Genomic DNA, 22,713 nt, shown 5'->3' on the forward strand with positions numbered 1-22,713 from the left:
GAGTTTCTCTGAAATGGCACCTTGTAAAGTTGTTTCATCGTCACGCGGTGCCGTTGGAGGATGTGTTGTATGGTCGACAGGCTTACAGCATTGATGTTGTTAAATATGGTGTCATTATTCAAGATATGCTCTCTTATCTCTCGAATCCTAATTGCATTGTTGGCCAAAACCATATTTATAATTGCAGTCTTGTACATCTGTAAACAAGCGTCCTCGTCCTTCATGATGTCTTTGCCTTTCCACTCTGTACAGAATTCAAACACAGTATGTGTTCAGCATAGGAACTGTAAACAATGTACAAAAAAATGTAGTACAGCATGCTAACCAACCTCATTCATCCAATGCAGTGCAGTAAATGGATGGCTTAGAGTTACAAATGTTTATGCAATACTATGCAGTCATATGTATTTTACAGTACATTACTGTAATGCTAAAATAGTCATTATATAGTTGCATACCTGTTCTCATTTCTGAAGGTTCGAATTATGGACGCCACTGTAAATCAACTCAAGTTGGGCTGGACTCAGTCCAGCCTCTCTCATGGTCAAACCGTGGTTGATCACATTATCAACAAGTGTTGCCCCAATCTCAACAGAGATGGCTCTTCTTCCTTCTCTTCTTTGCCCTCGTCCTCTTCTTCCTCTTCCTCCTCCTCCTCCTCCTCCTCTTCCTCTTCGTCTTTGAATTTGTCCTCGTTGTTGTCCCCTGCCTCTCCCTCCTACTCCTCTTGCTCTCTGTCCATTGTTGGCATCCATTGTTCAAAACAGGTAATCTGACCTTTGACCTATTTATAGGCCTATACTACAGTAAAGCAGTGATTGGTTAGTGATCAGTTAAGCAATTAGTGTTTGCACATGTGAGGAGTGTGTGTGTGACCTGGTGAATAAGTGTAGCATTTTGATTGATTGTGTTTGGAAAAGGAAAGCAAGTCACTTCCTGTTAGATTTTTGTGTTTTAGGTAGAGAATTGTGTGTAATGTTTTGAAAAAAGTGTTTTATGCAATTGACAACTGAGCTTATGGTTTTGGATATTTGGTGTGTAGTTTTGCACTTTGAGTGAGAGGTTTCAAAAATCGTGTGACATGAAAAGATTTTGTGTGTAAGCAGTTGGAAAAAACTGTAATGGAATGGTGTAATAATGGTTTGATACCATTCCAGTCCAGCATTACGATAAGCTTGTTCTACAGTATATCTACAGTATGCCCTCCAGCCTCCTCTGGTTTGTGTTCATGTGACTGAGCCAGGTTGTGTTTGTATTGAATCTAGTCCACAGTAGAAGTAGCCTGGTTGATCAGATGAAATATTGAATAGAGTTCATTATATCTCTGGTGAGGAGAATATCTGGGGTGTCAGACCCACAAAGGGAGGCAGGGTACCACACTGCACTGCTCTACCTATAAAACATTGGATATTTACCACTGGTTAGATTACACTGTACAGCAGAAATTAGAGACGTGCACGCACGCACGTACAAACGCACGCACACACACCGGTTGTAAAATCAATAGCAGATCACAGAAACATATCCACACCACACTAGACCACACTAGACCACACTAAAGGACACTAGACCACACCACACTAGACCACACTAGACCACACCACACTAGACCACACCACATTAGACCACACTAGACCACACCACACTAGACCACACCACACTAGACCACACCACACTAGACCACACCGCACTAGACCACACCACACTAGACCACAACGCACTAGACCACACCACACTAGACCACACCACATTAGACCACACCACATTAGACCACACTAGACCACACCACACTAGACCACACCACACTAGACCACACTAAATGACACTAGACCACACAAGACCACACCTCACTAGACCACACAAGACCACACCACACTAGACCCCACTAGACCACACCACACTAGACCACACCACATTAGACCACACTAGACCACACCACACTAGACCACACCACACTAGACCACACCACATTAGACCACACTAGACCACACCACACTAGACCACACCACATTAGACCACACCACACTAGACCACACCACACTAGACCACACTAGACCACACCACACTAGACCACACCACACTAGACCACACCACACTAGACCACACCACATTAGACCACACTAGACCACACCACACTAGACCACACCACACTAGACCACACCACACTAGACCACACCGCACTAGACCACACCACACTAGACCACAACGCACTAGACCACACCACACTAGACCACACTAAATGACACTAGACCACACAAGACCACACCTCACTAGACCACACAAGACCACACCACACTAGACCCCACTAGACCACACCACACTAGACCACACCACATTAGACCACTCCACACTAGACCACACTAGACCACACCACACTAGACCACACCGCACTAGACCACACCGCACTAGACCACACCGCACTAGACCACACCACACTAGACCACACCACACTAGACCACACTAGACCACACCGCACTAGACCACACCACACTAGACCCCACTAGACCACACCACACTAGACCACACAAGACCACACCACACTAGACCACACTAGACCACACCACACTAGACCACACTAGACCACATCACACTAGACAACACCACATTAGACCACACTAGACCACACCACACTAGACCACACCGCACTAGACCACACCACACTAGACCACACTAGACCACACCACACTAGACCACACTAGACCACACCACACTAGACCACACCACACTAGACCACACTAGACCACACCACACTAGACCACACTAGACCACACCACACTAGACCGCACTAGACCACACCGCACTAGACCACACCACACAAGACCACACCTCACTAGACCACACTAGACCACACCACACTAGACCACACCACACCTTAGACCACAACGCACTAGACCACACCACACTAGACCACACCACACTAGACCACACCACATTAGACCACACTAGATCGCACCACACTAGGCCACACCACACTAGACCACACCACACTAGACCACACTAGGCCACACTAGGCCACACCACACTAGACCACACCACATTAAACCACACTAGGCCACACCACACTAGACCACTCCACACTAGACCACACTAGACCACACCACACTAGACCACACCACACTAGACCACACTAGACCACACTAAACTAGACCACACCACACTAGACCACACTAGACCACATACACTAGACCACACCGCACTAGACCACACTAGACCACACTAGACCACACTATATAAACCCTCCTACTGAGTCTGATGGAAAGAGGAGCTGAGCGAGAACTCATATTGTTGTGTCTTGCCCATCATATTGATGGAGGGAGGCGCACAATTGTCACAGCGTCATCTGGGTTAGGATTTGGCTGGGGTAGGCTGTCATTGTAAATAAGAATTTGTTCTTAACTGACTTAACTGACTTGCCTAGTTAAATAAAGGTTAAATAAAAAAATCACTATATCACAGCCTTCCCTGTAGCTCAGTTGGTAAGCATTGTGTGCACCAGTTTTCGTTCGGCAAAAAATTGCATTCACTACATGCGGTCCCTAAAATGCTGACCACTCGCCACACTCTGCTGCTGTTGTATAATGAAACAGTTCAGGGTTGCTGTGACGTCAGGAATGAACATGATTGATAAGCTATCGATCAGCTGCTCTCATCATGTCTGACAGCTTGACATCATGGGTCCACCAATATTCACCTCTCTTTCTTTTTCTCTTTTTCTTCCTCTCCTCGTCTCCAGCCAAAATGACCTGAGTGGACCAGCTGGACAGCCAGTGAGCCAGATCCAGCTGGAGGAGACTGGAACCATTCACACATACATAACGTGAGTACAACATTAATCTGACTTTGATACAACCTTACCGTAACCTAACCTTGAACAATAAAGACACACATAACGTAAGTGCAAGATTAATCTAACTTTGATACAACCTAACCCCAACCTAACCTCGACCAATAAACACATGCCTGACATGAGTACAAACCAGTTATAACCATAATAGTATATTAAACCAACATAACCCTAAACAGACTGATTCACAAACAGCTGACGTGACTACAATCCAACCTCAACCTTAATACAACCTTTTTTTTCTCTCTTTTAAAAAAATAATTATTTATTACAGAAAACACAAGAAAGGGGTAACATTAAAGTATTAGAACATGATGGACAAACAATACAGCATCAAGACACTATCAAACATGTATCAGTCTTTCAACAGAGCCATCCTTATGTGTGAGGGTGCGTGTGCATGATAGTGATATAAAATATATGTCATAGTTTCTTTTTCATGATCACAATCTTGTGAAGCCCGAACCCTCCAATATCCCCCACAGTTCCCCAATAGCTGTCTCTCAACCATTCGAGACCCATCCCACAGTCCCCCCCGGGGGAAAAAAAATACAATTATTTCCATTCCCCACCCCCAACAACCAAGAGAATTAACTAAAGAGAAAAAAGGAAAAGACAGAAGAAAACAGCAAACAACAATGCAATTTTTTTAACAAAATAAAAGGACATCAAGGACAACTGAAATCATAACAGCAATGCCTACTTTATATGTTTGTATACATGTCTGGCGCTATTACATGTATGTGTGTGTTCTTGTATGTGTACAAACACCTGCACGGCATCAGCCTCAGGCAAAACGGCATTAGTTGTAAAAACACTGGCACTTAGTGTCATTCAAATGTACTTTTATTATGTTTTATTTGGACTTTTTTTCCCCTTTATCTTTTGACCATCATTCCCTCTCTCACACAACAACTCCACTCCCACTTGTCTCCAATTCCACATACCAACCCTCAGCTTCCCTCAGCCCATCCCATCTATCTCTGCTGGCCACCCACTTCGTGTTTCTACGTAACACATATCTTTCAACTATGCTATGATGTTTAACGTACAATTTGAATCTATCTAATCGAATAGAATCTACAGATTGCGTGTTGAAGATTTTATTAAGAGTATTAGTATTTTAGTAATTGACTGACCCGGTCTCTCCAGATCTCCTAACAGTACTATTTCTAGGGTCAATTTTAGATGCTATCCATTTCATTTTCAGCCATTCCTGAACCTGAGACCAGAAACAGGCTACCTGAGGGCAATACCAAAATAAATGGTCTATTGATTCTGTATCCTCACAACAAAATCTGCAGAGCTTCGGTGATTTTATGCCCCAAATATTCAACATTTTGCTGGTGGCAAGAATTCTATATAATAATTTGAACTGAAAAGCACGAAGTCTTGAATCTTGCGTTGTTTTATATATCAACTCATACACCCTGTACCATGGAATCGGTACATCAAAAATCTCTTCCCAACTATTTTGCAATCTGTATGGCACAGTTGTCAACATCCTGGTCCTCAAATGAAACTGGTATACTTTCCTATTTATGCTATTTTTATTGCTCCACCAGTTTTGATCCTTTATATTGAGCGACAGACCAGTTCCCTACCTCCTCCCGCTGCCATCCGCCTCCTCCATTTTTGGGGCAATGCTGTAATCAATTGGTTGTACTCTTGGATTGAGCAGACCTTCCCGTACAATTCTGATAACTCCATGAAGGACATAACTCTACCATTTACAATTTACAATATCATTTAAGAACAAAATACCCTTTTCAAACATCTTTCCCATAAATACAGGTATTTTATCAACCAGCACATTTGAGTTCAGCCATAATATTTGTTGTAATATTTGTTCTATCTTTTCAGGGGGATGAAATTGAAATTGTAGCCAGCTCTGCAATACTTGTTTGAAAAAGACAGATACTTTGAAAAAAGTATCATTTTCAATTAATCGAAAATGAGACATGGCAATCTTGTAACGCTCGTCTGTGGAAGAAGGAGTAGACCAAAGTGCAGCGTGGTACGTGTTCATGATGTTTATTATACTTTGAACACTGAAACAAAAAAACTAAGTGGAACAAAACGTAACAGCTCTGTCAGGTGAACACACCAAACAGAAAACAACTACCTACCCCAACCCTGTGGGAAAAGGCTACCTAAGTATGGTTCCCAAACAGAGACAACGATAGACAGCTGTCCCTGATTGAGAACCATACCCGGCCAAAACAAAGAAATACCAAAACATAGAAAAAAGGACATAGAATGCCCACCCTAGTCACACCCTGGCCTAACCAAAATAGAGAACAAAAACCTCTCTATGGCCAGGGCGTGACAAATCTGCACAAAGGCAAAAAGGCCATTTTTTAAACAATGCATTTTGCTTTTCTTATTAATCTACTTGAGAACCATTTAGGGTTCAAATAAAACATTTAAATGAGTGAAGCTTTTATAGAGAGGTTTAGTGCTTTTATATTTTATCATCTCAACCCACCCAATTCATATTCATTATATAGATAGGCTTGTTTTATTTTGTCTGGTTTAGCATCCCAGATAAAGCGAAATATATTTTGCTCATATGATTTGAAAAACGAATCATCAGGAGTAGGCAGTGCCATAAGTAAGTGAGTAAACTGAGATATGACTAAGGAGTTAATCAGGGCAATTTTTCCATAAATAGACAGGTATTTACCTCTCCATGGTTGCAGGATCTTGTCTATTTTTACAAGTTTTCTATTGAAATTCATTGTGGAGAGCTTATTTATATATTTTGTGATATGAATACCGAGTATGTCTACTTCACCATCAGCCCATTTTATAGGTAAGCTGCAAGGTAATGTAAAAGTTGTATTTTTTAAGGATCCAATACGTACTATTGTACACTTATCATAATTAGGTTTTAGTCCAGAGAGTACAGAAAAATTATCTAGATCTTTAATGAGACATTGCAGGGATCTAGCTTGCGGACTTAACATAAAACTTGAGTCATCGGCATACATGGACACCTTTGTTTTTAAGCCTTGGATTTCTAATCCTCTAATGTTGTTAATGGTTCTGATTTTAATAGCTAGCATTTCGATGGCCATAACGAATAGATATGGTGACAGTGGACACCCTTGTTTAACTCCTCTTGACAATTCAAAACTCTCTGAGAAGTAGCCGTTATTTACTTTATTTTACACCTGGGGTTGCTATACATTATTTTTACCCATTTTATAAGAGAATTACCGAAATTGAAAAAAATCCAGGCATTTATAAATAAAATCCAGTCTTACTTTATCAAATGCCTTTTCAAAACTGCTATAAATACCATTCCTGGCTTTATATGTTTCATGATTTTCTATTATTTCTAGTAGTTGTCGTATATTATCTCCAATGTATCGTCCATGTAAAAAACCTGTCTGATCAGGATGAACAATACAAGGTAAAACCCTTTTAATTCTGAGTGCTATGTATTTTGCTAGTATTTTTGCATGACAGCATTGAAATGTAAGGGGCCTCCAGTTTTTTAGATAGACCAGGTCTTTATATTTTCCATCTGGGTCTTGTTTTAATAATAGAGAAATCAGACCTTCCTGCTGAGTAACTGACAGACTACCATTTCTATAGGAGTAGTTAAAACAATCTAACAATGGAGCTTTTAGTATATAAAAAAATAGCCCTGTGGTTTTTCCAGACTGAAAGGATTTAATAACCTCAAAAAGTTATTCCTCTGTAATTTGGCCTTCGCACTGATCTTTCTGTACATTAGTTAATTTTCCATTTTTTATATTATTTGGAAAGAATTCCTTACCGTAATCTTCATTCAGTGGGAGAGGATGAAACGGAAAAGAGAACATCTGCCTAAAATAATTAGCTTCCTCTTTTAAAATATCATTTGGAGAATCATAGATGACTCTGTCTTCAATAACGAGGTTCTGCAAATTATTTTGTTAGCGTTCCTGTATTGGAGAGTCAGAAAGAATTTTGTGCATTTTTCTCCATATTCCATACAGTTTGCTTTATTTTTGGAATAGATTACATTAGATCGTTCTTGAATAAGTTCCTCAAGTTCTTTTTGTTTTTCCTCTAACTTATTTTGTATCTCTGTAGTATCGTTTTTATTGCCATCTACCTGTACTATTAGTTCATGGATTTCCCTTGTTAGTCTTGTTTCATTAGCCAGAAACTGCTTTTTTATTATTGATGTATATTGAATTGAATGACCCCTGAAGGTACATTTAAAGGTATCCCAAACAATAAGGGGATTTGCTGAACTTATATTATACTGGAAAAATGCAGTTATAAATTATTTTGTCTTAGTTAAAAACAAGTTGTCCTCCAGTAAACTTTGATTAAATTTCCAATATCCCCATCCACGTGGAAAATCTATAAGAGTTGTGTGAATGCCAATTAGATGATGATCCAATCGCATTCTGTCTCCTATTAAAACTTTTTTGACCTTTGATGCAAGAGCGAAAGAGACAAGAAAGTAGTCAAGATGACTAGCTTGATTAAGTCTCCTCCATGTATATCTCACTAGGTCGGGGTTTTTTAGTCTCCAAATATCCACTATTTCTAATGTGTCCATAATATTTGTGATTTCCTTAAGGGCATGGTGATGATAGTTTGTAGAGGGATTGCCTTTACGGTCCATTGAGGTACTTACTGTGTTATAGTCTCCTAACATAATGATTAGATCATTTGTTGCCTGTAAGTTCAATACATTTGTATAAATGTTTTCGAAGAAGTGTGGATCATCCTGATTTGGACCATATAGATTAATGAGCCAAATCTCTTTTTCGTCCACTTTCATATTCAAAAGGATCCACCTTCCTTGCAAATCATTCCTGATTATTTGCACCTTCAAATCGAAATGTTTGTTAATTAATATCATCACACCCTTTGAGTTCCTTTGTCCATGACAGAACATTATTTCACCACCCCATTCTTTTTTCCACGCAACTTCATCTAAGGATGTAGAGTGAGTTTCCTGTAAACAGTATATGTTATATTCCTTTTCTTTTAGCCATGTAAAGACTGATCTTCTTTTTTTATAATCTGCCAAACCATTACAATTATAACTGGCTATACTTATTTCACCTCTTACCATAACTAGATACTATTCTCAGGCTAAATTGACCATAAGTAGTGCTTGTAAAGTTACTGCCATCAGAGGTATTATGAAGGTCAAAACTAGAGCTTTCAAATGTCTGATATTTAGAATTCAAGAAATAGGTTCTAGCAATATTTTTTTTTATTCCCTTGCCTGTTTGCCTGTGAGCCAATGCCACAGATGTTAGAAAATTGAGCCAAATTATGTGTGTGACAAATCTGAGTAGGTTGATGTGTATGATATTGGATATGATATAATGAGAGTGTGTATGATGTCTGTATAAGAGTAAGACTATAATGTGTGATGTCCAAATAAATAATAACTCTGCCAATTTGCATGTTTGAGTGTCTATGTGTGTAACATGTAGTGCGTATAGCCTTAATATTCATAATTGTAATCCATATCATATCACCATCATAGTTGCATCATAATTACCTTTAACGTAATTGAAAAACACATCCCAGCATTTCCATAGCAATTGATGTTTCACATGATCATGAAAGAGACCTTGCATTACTCTAGAGACGGCTTCACTACAGTACAAATGTATTCCGTACAATATGTTATTATTCCCCAATGCCCCTATTTTGATATCTTCCCCTTGCTTGTTGTAAACATATATAAACTTGTAGACAAATACATAAAAAAGATAGACAAACAATAAAACACATTAAATTATAAAACAGTTCTCGACAATAGAGAGAGAGGGAGAGAAGAGAAGAGAGAAAGAGAGAGTGAGAGAAGAGAGCGAGATCAGGTGTGTGTGTGTGTATGTATAAATCCGTATGTGTAAGCAAGCATGTAGTTAAGTACGTGTGTGTTCATATCCACTTCATAATGTTCAGATATTTTAAACAGTTCCCATACCTTCTTTTTTTTCGTAACCTGAAGTCCCTGTAGAATTTAGTACAGCCACGGTGTTATGGAGCTGTTTCGGAATAGCTGTCCATCTATAAAGAGTTTGTCCACAATGATAAAGGCACGCATACCATCCATCCTTTGTTGTCTTTGTACCGATACAGTCTCTTACGACATTTGTTTATCTCCTTTGGAAATTGGTCATTGAGACCGAATTTGGTCCCTTTAAGCTCCCTTCCTCTGCTTTTGATCAGCTCCTTTTGTTGGTAGTGTTCAAATTTTGCGATGATCGTTCGAGGACCCTTGGTCTTGTCGCTCCGAGCTCCAAGTCTGTGTACTCGGTGAAAAGCCACCTTGTTTATAGTCTCTATAGGAAGTTTCAATGCGGATTTCATGAATTCTCTGATCGCCCTCTCTGGATTATTGGATGCGTCCTCAGGAATACCAGAAAAAAAAATATTTTCACGCATGCTACTACTTTGTATGTCTAGTAGCGTCTCCTTTATCACCCTGTTTTTCCTGAGTAGACAATCCATGTTGGAATCGTTTATTTTTACATTGGCTGTGAGTGTCTTGTTTTCTCTTTGGAGCTTGAGAATTTCACTCTGGATGAACTCCAAACTCCCCCTCAGCCCTGCTACCTCCTCACACAACTTTTTGATTGTTGCATGGATTCCAGCCAGAGCACTAGCCTCTACCTCAATGGTAAGTAAATTGTCCGTGTCTGTAGATTAATCTGTTTTTCTTTTTTTGTCGGGTTAAAGTTATTTTGTGAAGTGGTCGGATCTTTCCATGTATGTTGTTCCTCCATAGCGTAAAGCTGTTGGTAGTCGTCGATTTCCCTCAGGATCTGCTTGGTATCCAGATTGGCTCTATACTGCAACCAGTTTTTTTACGAAAAGATAACAATGAGTCTTTCCCACGACGACAGGTGGCTGTAGTACAGCCAGCTAGCACTCGCGGAATCCACGCAACAACAAAAAAGAACACAAACTTGCAGTCCCAGCCGTAAAGGCTGACCGCTTTGTGGAATCCTTAGTAACAAAACTTTAGTTCGGATTAAAATCGATTTAATGAAAACGTTTAATGTAAACAACAAACCGACTGTAGACAGTACAGTGTCCTGTTGCAACCTAATCGTGACCATATAACAACACAACCTTAAAACCTACACATACCGTGTACAGTTACTACATTGAGTAAAACCTTACTTTAACCTAATGTGAACCTCTACACCATGGTTTCCCAACAGGCGACCCGTGGGCCAAATTTGGCTCATGTGTGATTTTGGCCCCCCAAGTTTTCTGAGCAAAAATAAATACGTATTTTATTTTTATTTTTGGGGGACTGTAAAATCACCAGCAAATTATCTCCAAGTGACATTATCCTCTCTAGGGTCGGCGGGACGAAATCGTCCCACCTACTCAACAGCCAGTTGAATCCCGTGGCGCGTTATTCAAATACCTTAGAAATGCTATTACTTCAATTTCTCAAACATATGACTATTTTACACCATTTTAAAGACAAGACTCTCGTTAATCTAACCACACTCTCCGATTTCAAAAAGGCTTTACAACGAAAGCAAAACATTAGATTATGTCAGCAGAGTACCCAGCCAGAAATAATCAGACACCCATTTTTCAAGCTAGCATATAATGTCACATAAACCCAAACCACAGCTAAATGCAGCACTAACCTTTGATGATCTTCATCAGATGACAAACCTAGGACATTATGTTATACAATACATGCATGTTTTGTTCAATCAAGTACATATTTATATCAAAAAACAGCTTTTTACATTAGCATGTGACGTTCAGAACTAGCATACCCCCCGCAAACTTCCGGTGAATTTACTAAATTACTTACGATAAACGTTCACAAAAAACATAACAATTATTTTAAGAATTATAGATACAGAACTCCTCTATGCACTCGCTATGTCCGATTTTAAAATAGCTTTTCGGTGAAAGCACATTTTGCAATATTCTCAGTAGATAGCCCGGCATCACAGGGCTAGCTATTTAGACACCCACCAAGTTTAGCACTCACCAAAATCAGATTTACTATAAGAAAAATGTTATTATCTTTGCTGTCTTCGTCAGAATGCACTCCCAGGACTTCTACTTCAATAACAAATGTTGGTTTGGTTCAAAATAATCCATAGTTATATCCAAATATCCTCTGTTTTGTTCGTGTGTTCAAGACACTATCCGAATGGTAAAGAAGGGTGATGCGCACGATGCATTTCGTGACAAAAAAATTCTAAATATTCCATTACCGTACTTCGAAGCATGTCAACCGCTGTTTAAAATACATTTTTATGCAATTTTTCTCGTAAAAAAGCAATAATATTCTGACCGGGAAAGCGTGTTTAGGTTCAAAGACGAAAGAAAATAAAACATGGGGTCGACTCGTTCCACGCGCCTCAGCCCATTGTCCTCTGATAGAGCACTTACCAAAAGCGCTAATGTTTTTCAGCCAGTGGCTGGAATTAAATCATTAAGCTTTTTCCTGCCTTCTGAGAGCCTATGGGAGCCGTAGGAAGTGTCACGTTACAGCAAAGATCCTCAGTCTTCAATAAACAGAGTCAAGAAGCTCAAGGAATGGTCAGAGAGGGCACTTCCTGTACAGAATCTTCTCAGGTTTTTGCCTGCCATATGAGTTCTGTTATACTCAGACACCATTCAAACAGTTTTAGAAACTTTAGGGTGTTTTCTATCCAAAGCCAATAATTATATGCATATTCTAGTTTCTGGGCAGTAGTAATAACCAGATTAAATCGGGTACGTTTTTTATCCGGCCGTGTAAATACTGCCCCCTACCCCCAACAGGTTAATTTGGAGATAATTCCCACGCATTATAGAGAGATTTATGTGATCGTATACAAATGTAGGCAATGTTTAAAATGATTATGTTTTAGTCAAATAATATATTTGTTTGAGCTTCAATTTGCAGTCTACAAATTATTTGTAATTACGTTCTGGCCCCCTGACCATCCGCTCAAGAAAAAATTGGCCTGCAGCTGAATCTAGTTGTTCATCCCTGCTGTAGAGACTTACCCGCAGGGAGTTACATCAAACTTGAACCCTAATGCCCATGTAACCTTTACTTGTGGTCTGCATCACCAGCAATGCAGAAATGTTGCAGAAAACTTGTGAAAAATCTCTGCAGTTCCCTTCAAAGTGTTGCTGAATTGAGATAATAAATTAAACATCCCATTCACTCAGCTGTGCAGCCAACCTAACACCAGAAAAAAGAACAGTTGAGACAAACATGATGGTGTCATGCACACAGACAAATGGGCTGCGATATGTGACAGGGAGACACCGTTTGTGTGAGATGGGACAGAGATGGAATAGAGTAGCAGGTTTCACAGTGTCACTTTGATCACCCCTGTCACTATCAGGGGAATGCACGATGCTATTGTTACAGGAAAGCACTTGAGCTGACGGGAATCAGCAATCTGCTCATTTGCAGAGTACTGGGGTCTGCTAACTCACAAAGTGTGTTCATGAGAGGCTTACCTGGGCTTAGGCACCGAGGACTATGACATTGATACCCCACCCGTAATGTAATATAACGTATAACATTTATACCAGTAATTCCACATCCCTGACAGCTAGATAAATGCCCCCAGTGGTGTTAAGACAACACTCCCACCCCCTTCATTGTGTGTTCCCCACCACGATCAATACTGTATCGAGCTGATGATGCATTGGACATTAATAATATATGATGTTACCTGCGAAGAGGCTGTGTTTTACTGTAAGTTATTCAAAGCGTCAATATAAAACACAGGGACGAACTCTTACATTGGGGATATTTAGTATTTAGTATTTACCTTCAGTTTACTAGGGGAGTTGATGAAGAACTAGCCTCGCAAAGCCGCCTGATCCTGCAAGCTTACATTAAATGCTGCATGGATATCTTTTAATGTAAGCTGGCGGGATCAGGCAGATTTGAAGAACACTCTTTTACAGCAAAAAGCTGAGGAAGTGTTGCAGTAGAAGGAAAAGGGTTAAATTATTAAACTGGAAGTTCTAGGGATGATTACTTGGCCATAGTTTAAAGGGTCAGGTTGGACATGTAGTCAGGACATCACCTGGTTAACACCTCTACTGTCATCATAACTGTCATGGGGGGGAAAAATCTACTGGTAACTGCCAAAATAAAGGAAACACTTGAGGAAATGAGGGATACAAAGTATATTGAATGCAGGCGCTTCCACACAGGTGTAGTTCCTAACACACTGTGTGCCCTCAGGCCCCTACTCCACCACTACCACATATCTACAGTACTAAATCAATGTGTATGTATAGTGCGTATGTTATCGTGTGTGTTTATGCATGTGTCTGTGCCAATGTTTTGTTTCGTCACTGTCCCCGCTGTTCCATAAGGTGTTTTTTTTATCTGTTTTTTAAATCAAATTTTACTGCTTGCGTCAGTTACTTGATTTGGAATAGAGTTCCTTGTAGTCATGGCTCTATGTAGTACTGTGTGCCTCCCATAGTCTGTTCTGGACTTGGGGACTGTGAAGATACCTCTTGTGGCATGTCTTGTGGGGTATGCATGGGTGTCCGAGCTGTGTGCCAGAAGTTTAGACAGAGCTCAGTGCATTCAGCATGTCAATACCTCTCATAAATAAAAGTAGTGATGAAGTCAATCTCTCCTCCACTTTGAGCCAGGAGAGATTGACATGCATGTTATTTATATTAGCTCTCTGTGTACGTCCAAGGGCCAGCCATGCTGCCCTGTTCTGAGCCAATTGCAATTTTCTTAAATCCTTTTTTGTGGCACCTGACCACACGACTGAACAGTAGTCAAGGTACAACAAAACTAGGGCCTGTAGGACCTGCCTTGGTGATAATGTTGTTAAGAAGGCAGAGCATCGCTTTATTATGGACAGACATCTCCCCATCTTAGTTACTACTGCATTAACCTGTTGGGTCTAGGGGGCAGCATTTGCACGTCTGGATAAAAAAAATGTACCCGATTTAATCTGGTTACTAATCCTACCCAGTAACTAGAATATGCATATACTTATTATATATGGATAGAAAACACTCTAAAGTTTCCAAAACTGTTTGAATGGTGTCTGTGAGTATAACAGAACTCATTTGGCAGGCAAAACCCTGAGACATTTTCTGACAGGAAGTGGATACCTGATGTGTTGTATTGACTTTAAACCTATCCCATTGAAAAACACAGGGGTTTAGGAATATTTTGGCACTTCCTATTGCTTCCACTAGATGTCACCAGCCTTTACAAAGTGTTTTGAGTCTTCTGGAGGGAGATCTGACCGAACAAGAGCCATGGAACGGTGATGTCCCATTAGACACCTGGCGCGCTACTTCATGTTGGGTACCCTCGTTCCAATACGTTATAAAAGACTATGCATTCGTCCACCTTGAATATTATTCATGTTCTGGTTAAAAAGGCCCTAATGATTTATGCTATACAACGTTTGACATGTTTGAACGAACGGAAATATATTTTTTCCCCTCGTTCATGACGAGAAGTCCGGCTGGCTTACATCATGTGCTAACGAGACGGAGATTTTTGGACATAAATGATGAGCTTTTTTGAACAAAACTACATTCGTTATGGACCTGTGATACCTGGAAGTGACATCTGATGAAGAGAATCAAAGGTAATGGATTATTTACATAGTATTTTCGATTTTAGATCTCCCCAACATGACGTCTAGTCTGTATCGCAACGCGTATTTTTCTGGGCACAGTGCTCAGATTATTGCAAAGTGTGATTTCCCAGTAAGGTTATTTTTAAATCTGGCAAGTTGATTGCGTTCAAAAGATGTAAATCTATAATTCTTTAAATGACAATATAATATTTTACCAATGTTTTCTAATTTTAATTATTTAATTTGTGACGCTGACTTGACTGCCGGTTATTGGAGGGAAACGATTTCCTCAACATCAATGCCATAGTAAAACGCTGTTTTTGTATATAAATATCAACTTGATAGAACTAAAAATGCATGCATTGTCTAACATAATGTCCTAGGAGTGTCATCTGATGGAGATTGTAAAAGGTTAGTGCATCATTTTAGCTGGTTTTATGGTTTTGGTGACCCTGTCTTTGACTTGACAAAACATTACACACAACTCTTGTAAATGTACTGTCCTAACATACTCTAAATTTATGCTTTCGCCGTAAAACCTTTTTGAAATCGTAAAACGTGGTTAGATTAAGGAGATGTTTATCTTTCAAATGGTGTAACATAGTTGTATTTTTGAAAAATTTGAATTTTGACATTTATTTGGATTCAAATTTGCCGCTCTTGAAATGCACCTGCTGTTGATGGAGTGCACCACGGGTGGCACGCTAGCGTCCCACCTAGCCCCAAGAGGTTAATGGGGAGGCAGGTAGCCTAGTGGTTAGAGCGTTGGACTAGTAACCAGAAGGTTGCAAAATCAAATCCCTGCGCTGACAAGGTACAAATCTGTTGTTCTTCCCCTGAACAAGGCAGTTAACCCACTGTTCCTAGGCCATCAATGAAAATAAGAATTTGTTCTTAACTGACTTTCCTAGTTAAAAAAAAAAAAAAATTAATATGTTTTGACCATGACCATTTCAGTCGCTGTAGTAGCTGACGTGTATAGTATTGAGTCATCCGCATGCATAGACACTCTGGCTTTACTCAAATTCAGTGGCATGTCGTTAGTAAAAAAAAATGTAAAGCAAGGGGCTTAAACAGCTACCCTGGGGAATTCCTGATTCTAACTGGATTATGTTTGAGAGACTTCCATTAAAGAACACCCTGGGTGTTCTGTTAGACAAGTAACTCTTTCTCCACATTATAGCAGGGGGTGTAAAGCCAAAACAGATACGTTTTTCCAGCAGCAGACTATGATCGCTAATATCAAAAGCTGCTCTGAAGTCTAGCAATTAGGGTGTGCAGGGTGAATACGTGGTCTGTCGTACAGTAATTTGATTAAAAAAAACATTTTGACATTTGCTCAGTACATTGTTTTCGCTGAGGAAATGTACGAGTCTGCTGTTAATGCAGAGGATGTTTCCAAGGTTGCTAGTGATGCATATCCCATGGTAGTTTTAGGGCCAAATTAGTCTCCACTTTTGTGGATTGGGGTGATCAGTCCTTGGTTCCAAATATTGGGGAATATGCCATAGCTAAGGATGATGTTAAAGAGTTTAAGTATAGCCAATTGGAATTTGTGCTGTATGTTATCATTTAACCTCTTGGGGCTAGGTGGGACGCTAGCGTGCCACCCGTGGTGCACTCCATCAACAGCAGGTGCATTTCAAGAGCGGCAAATTTGAATCCAAATAAATGTCAAAATTCAAATTTTTCAAAAATACAACTATGTTACACCATTTGAAAGATAAACATCTCCTTAATCTAACCACGTTTTACGATTTCAAAAAGGTTTTACGGCGAAAGCATAAATTTAGAGTATGTTAGGACAGTACATTTACAAGAGTTGTGTGTAATGTTTTGTCAAGTCAAAGACAGGGTCACCAAAACCATAAAACCAGCTAAAATGATGCACTAACCTTTTACAATCTCCATCAGATGACACTCCTAGGACATTATGTTAGACAATGCATGCATTTTTAGTTCTATCAAGTTCATATTTATATACAAAAACAGCGTTTTACTATGGCATTGATGTTGAGGAAATCGTTTCCCTCCAATAACCGGCAGTCAAGTCAGCGTCACAAATTAAATAATTAAAATTAGAAAACATTGGTAAAATATTATATTGTCATTTAAAGAATTATAGATTTACATCTCTTGAACGCAATCAACTTGCCAGATTTAAAAATAACCTTACTGGGAAATCACACTTTGCAATAATCTGAGCACTGCGCCCAGAAAAATACGCGTTGCGATACAGACTAGACGTCATGTTGGGGAGATCTAAAATCGAAAATACTATGTAAATAATCCATTACCTTTGATTCTCTTCATCAGATGTCACTTCCAGGTATCACAGGTCCATAACGAATGTAGTTTTGTTCAAAAAAGCTCATCATTTATGTCCAAAAATCTCCGTCTCGTTAGCACATGATGTAAGCCAGCCGGACTTCTCGTCATGAACGAGGGGAAAAATATATTTCCGTTCGTTCAAACATGTCAAACGTTGTATAGCATAAATCATTAGGGCCTTTTTTAACCAGAACATGAATAATATTCAAGGTGGACGAATGCATACTCTTTTATAACGTATTGGAACGAGGGTACCCAACATGAACTAGCGCCAGGTGTCTAATGGGACATCACCGTTCCATGGCTCTTGTTCGGTCAGATCTCCCTCCAGAAGACTCAAAACACTTTGTAAAGGCTGGTGACATCTAGTGGAAGCAATAGGAAGTGCCAAAATATTCCTAAACCCCTGTGTTTTTCAATGGGATAGGTTTAAAGTCAATACAACACATCAGGTATCCACTTCCTGTCAGAAAATGTCTCAGGGTTTTGCCTGCCAAATGAGTTCTGTTATACTCACAGACACCATTCAAACAGTTTTGGAAACTTTAGAGTGTTTTCTATCCATATATAATAAGTATATGCATATTCTAGTTACTGGGTAGGATTAGTAACCAGATTAAATCGGGTACATTTTTTTTATCCAGACGTGCAAATGCTGCCCCCTAGACCCAACAGGTTAATTTAGGATGCCATCAACCCCACAGGCCTTTTTGTGCCTGTGGTGTTCTCAGAGATAGCAGGTGTCAAGCAGGTGTTCTCAGAGATAGAGACATAAAGATAGTAGACAATATATAGTGTTTGCATGTGTTATTAATGTTGGCTGTGTGAGTCATTGACTTCATCTCTTTGTCTCTCTGTGTCTCTGTAGGAGCTGTGATTTGGAGATGAATGGGAAGGCAGGGGGTAGAGGACCTGTGAGTTCACCCAACGACATCAACAGCACCACCATGGTATCAGACCTATCCTCCCCTGAATCCCAGACCCAGTCCCAGCCCTTCACACCCCGAGTCAGTACACACACACACACACACACACACACACACACACACACACACACACACACACACACACACACACACACACACACACACACACACACACACACACACACACACACACACACACACACACACCCCTCACAACACCTTTACACTTCACTACATCATACGCCACGTCAAGGTTTTATGACAGATTCAATGATACAGAGAGCTCCATTCTGTTCTCTCATCTTCCCTCTCTCCTTCCCTCCTGCCCTCTCCAGGCATCTCATACTCCAAGGAAAGCCGCTACGTTTGGGAAACGTTCTAACTCCATGCGGAGGAACCCTAAAGCGGAGGTGACCAAACAGGGCTGGCTATACAAACAGGTAAATCAGCTCTATACACTGCACTGTAAGTAACATGAGGCAGTTTCCCCTCAAATACTCCATAATACCCCATGAATACCCTATAAATACCCCATAACTAGGACCAGATATAGCTCTTCTTCCAATATGCCTAGTCTCTTCCATTTGTTTTTGATCCAGTGTCTCAGACACTAACTTTGTTTTGGTCCAGTGTTGCTTTCCCTCTCATGTTGTTTTGGTCTCATATCTGTCTTCCTTTTCTTCACATAGGGCAGTATTTCTCACACTGTTTTGGTCCGGTATTAGTGTTACCCCTGACATTGTCTAAACTGTTGTGTCTTCTCTCTGGACTTCAATCCATCTCACTGTGTGTGTTATTTTCTCACTCTCTCTCTCTTACTCTCACTCCCTCACTCTCACTCTCACTGTCTCCCTGTAGGCCAGCAGTGGAGTGAAACAGTGGAACAAGAGATGGTTCGTCCTCACCGACCGATGCCTCTTTTACTACAAAGGTAGACTCTGATAGCAATGCCTTCTTTCTTTTAGTTCTCTTTTCTTTTTTTCATAGCCCATCGTCACCCTTCATTGGAGGACAACTTTGTCATTGTGCTTTATTCTATTGAATATTATTGCATAATTTAGTCAGAAATATTTGAAATAATATAATATTTATTGTCGTATTTTACTGTATGTACACATTTTCTATCTAACCTTTATTTGAACCAGGAAGTCCCACTGATACATGGGTAGTGTGTCAACTGCCAACCTATTCCCTATAGAGAACCCTAAACAGAGCCCTTTGTGGCTATCGAATGTCTTTTCAAAAGAAGACCTGGCTAAGCCGAGTCACTACACCTGCTTCTTCAGTCTCTCTCTCTACTCTGTGGATTTGAGAGTCCTACTCTGTGGATTTGAGAGTCCTACTCTGTGGATTTGAGAGTCCTACTCTGTGGATTTGTTTGGTTGTATCTGGATTGAAAACTGGTTAGGTTCTACTTTTGTGGGCTGGTGTCACATTTAAAACTCTCCTCTTGTTTGTGTTTTTACCATAGCTACCTGATGTCATGTCAGTGTGTTAGTTCTGTTGGCTGAGTAGAGGGCTGTGTGTTTGGCGCATATCACCACTGTGTCAGGACTGTTGACTTGTTCGAGGTGCTTTAATACCACACAGAAACACTAGTCATATTCTCCTAACAGTCTCTACTCTCCTCCATGCCAAGTCTCTGAGTGTTTGCGGTCCTCATCCATTATCCTCTGAGCCACAGCCAGGAGAATAAACAATGTGTTATTTGAATATGTCACACGGCTTGACGTGTCTTCAAAGTCGATGTGCGAGCTATGTGTGTGTGGGATTATGTGTGGCTCTGTGTACATATGGAAGTGTGTAGAGATATGTTTCACTGAATATTATAGTCTTTAAAGATGGACATTCAACACTGACAACACTGACAGACACAGACATGTAAACACACACACACCCACCCATATACATCCCTCTCAGCGGTGAAGGTGACTCACATCGACTCACATCGATAGCACACTAGGTGAAGGAATTGTGGGATAGTGAAGTATGTTGCACAGACACACCCATATACATCCCTCTCAGCGGTGAAGGTGACTCACATCGACTCGCATCGATAGCACACTAGGTGAAGGAATTGTGGGATAGTGAAGTATGTTGCACAGACAGACAGACAGACAGACAGACAGACAGACAGACAGACAGACAGACAGACAGACAGACAGACAGACAGACAGACAGACAGACAGACAGACAGACAGACAGACAGACAGACAGACAGACAGACAGACAGACGACTTGCAAGATCAAGAAGATGAAAGGAGATGATAATGATGAAAATGTCATTTTGTCTCTTGTCTTAAGCACACATCAGTATTTTATGCCCTGCAGGACTTATTGTCCGAGTGAGACAAAGCAGGAGCCATACCTACAGTAACTTGTTTACCACCAGACCTATTCTTATCAGCACAGAATCCACAGAATGTAATTGTTTTTTAAAAGCTTGTGTGAGGCCCCGCATCTAGAGAGAGAGAGAGAGAGAGAGAGAGAGAGAGAGAGAGAGAGAGAGAGAGAGAGAGAGAGAGAGAGAGAGAGAGAGAGAGAGAGAGAGAGAGAGAGAGAGAGAGAGAGAGAGAGAGAGAGAGAGAGAGAGAGAGATCAGAAAGAGAGGGAAGAGAGAGCAGAAAGAGAGGGAAGGGAGGGGATGGGAGAGAGAGCAGAAAGAGAGGGAGGGGAGGGGATGGGAGAGAGAGCAGAAAGAGAGGGAAGGGAGGGGATGGGAGAGAGAGCAGAAAGAGAGGGAAGGGAGGGGATGGGAGAGAGAGCAGAAAGAGAGGGAAGGGAGAGAGAGCAGAAAAAGAGGGAAGGGAGAGAGAGCAGAAAGAGAGGGAAGGGAGGGGATGGGAGAGCAGAAAGAGAGTGGAAGAAAGGGGAGGAGAAAAGGAGAAATCTGGTGTGATTTTCCTCTTAGCAACCCCTCATGCATGTTGTCCTTAAATGTTTTTAAGACCTGCACCACTAAGCCTCATCACAAGTGAGAACACCTGGGGCAGCTACTTTGGGTAATATTTTATGTTTTGCCGTTTCTCTTGTTCCTCCATCCCTGTTCAGTTTCACCTAGGGGGCTGTAGTAGTAGAATAGAGTTCGTCATGAGATGTGGTGTCATTTCCCTCCCCAGGGACAAAGATGGTCTGTACTCAAACAGCTGGAGTAAAGGTGCTGTCTAAAATAAATACATATTGAATGATGACTGAGGATTTAGTTTTAGTATGTCTTGGTGCCTCTTTCACCTCTATCTCAGGACATGTAGTAGTATATTCTGTAATTTATTTATTTAAGCAGGGAGTCATATGAGCTATGTCGAGACCCTCCCTGCTCACACAGCCATAGAGGGTTGAACTTTGACCCCTTGCATGTGCGTGTAAGAACTTCATGACGGTGTGGAATTTGTGTACTGTATGTGTGTGTTTGGAGCTCTGCAGCATTTCTCTGTGTCACCGTAAACATTCCCTACAACATGCCCTAGCAACATGCCCTAGCAACATTCCCTACAACATGCCCTAGCAACATGCGGTAGCAACGTGACCCCGGGATTGCATGTGAGAGCCATGTTTAGTGTGTGTGGTGTGTTGGTGTGTAAGTGTGGGAGGAAGCATGCTTGTGTGCATGTTTTGGTGTGTGTGTGTTTCTATCATTTGCTTTGTACAGTACATGTTGTACAATGGGCAGCCTCCTTATGCTTCTTTAACAGTTCAGTGGACTTATTGCCCCAACCAATCAGATGATGATATTCTGGTGCCATGATGTTGTGCAGGCTGTGTGTCTGTGTGTGTGTGTGTGTGTGTCTGTCTGTCTGTCTGTCTGTCTGTCTGTGTGTGTGTTTAGTTACTGTAGGGCTGGTTCATATCTCTGTCAGAGTCATTATCTATCCATTACTGCTGAGTGTGTGTGAGCGTGTTTGTGTGTCTGTGTGTGCGAGTGAACGCGTGAGTATGTGACACAATTCTTCCCTGTTGACTTAGTCCAAACACACCTTTTCCTAGTCCTGAGAGAGTGTGAACTCCAGGTTAAAAGTTGAAC

General features: G+C 40.7%; 1 protein-coding gene across 4 annotated transcripts in view; it reads left to right on the plus strand.

The window, feature by feature from the left end:
• Positions 1–22,713, plus strand: part of LOC106583501 (pleckstrin homology domain-containing family A member 6) — a 201,901-nt gene that overhangs the window by 108,158 nt on the left and 71,030 nt on the right. For all 4 annotated transcript variants that reach the window (XM_014167754.2, XM_014167751.2, XM_045705143.1 and 1 more), the window contains 4 exons: positions 3,734–3,817; positions 18,635–18,773; positions 19,028–19,132; positions 19,551–19,623. In XM_014167754.2, the coding sequence (XP_014023229.1) occupies positions 18,651–18,773; positions 19,028–19,132; positions 19,551–19,623 (301 nt within the window). In that variant the 5' untranslated portion in view covers positions 3,734–3,817; positions 18,635–18,650. The remainder of the gene's footprint in view (positions 1–3,733; positions 3,818–18,634; positions 18,774–19,027; positions 19,133–19,550; positions 19,624–22,713) is intronic.

This window comes from Salmo salar, chromosome ssa22 (assembly GCF_905237065.1).
Source record: "Salmo salar chromosome ssa22, Ssal_v3.1, whole genome shotgun sequence".
Taxonomy (NCBI): domain Eukaryota; kingdom Metazoa; phylum Chordata; class Actinopteri; order Salmoniformes; family Salmonidae; genus Salmo; species Salmo salar.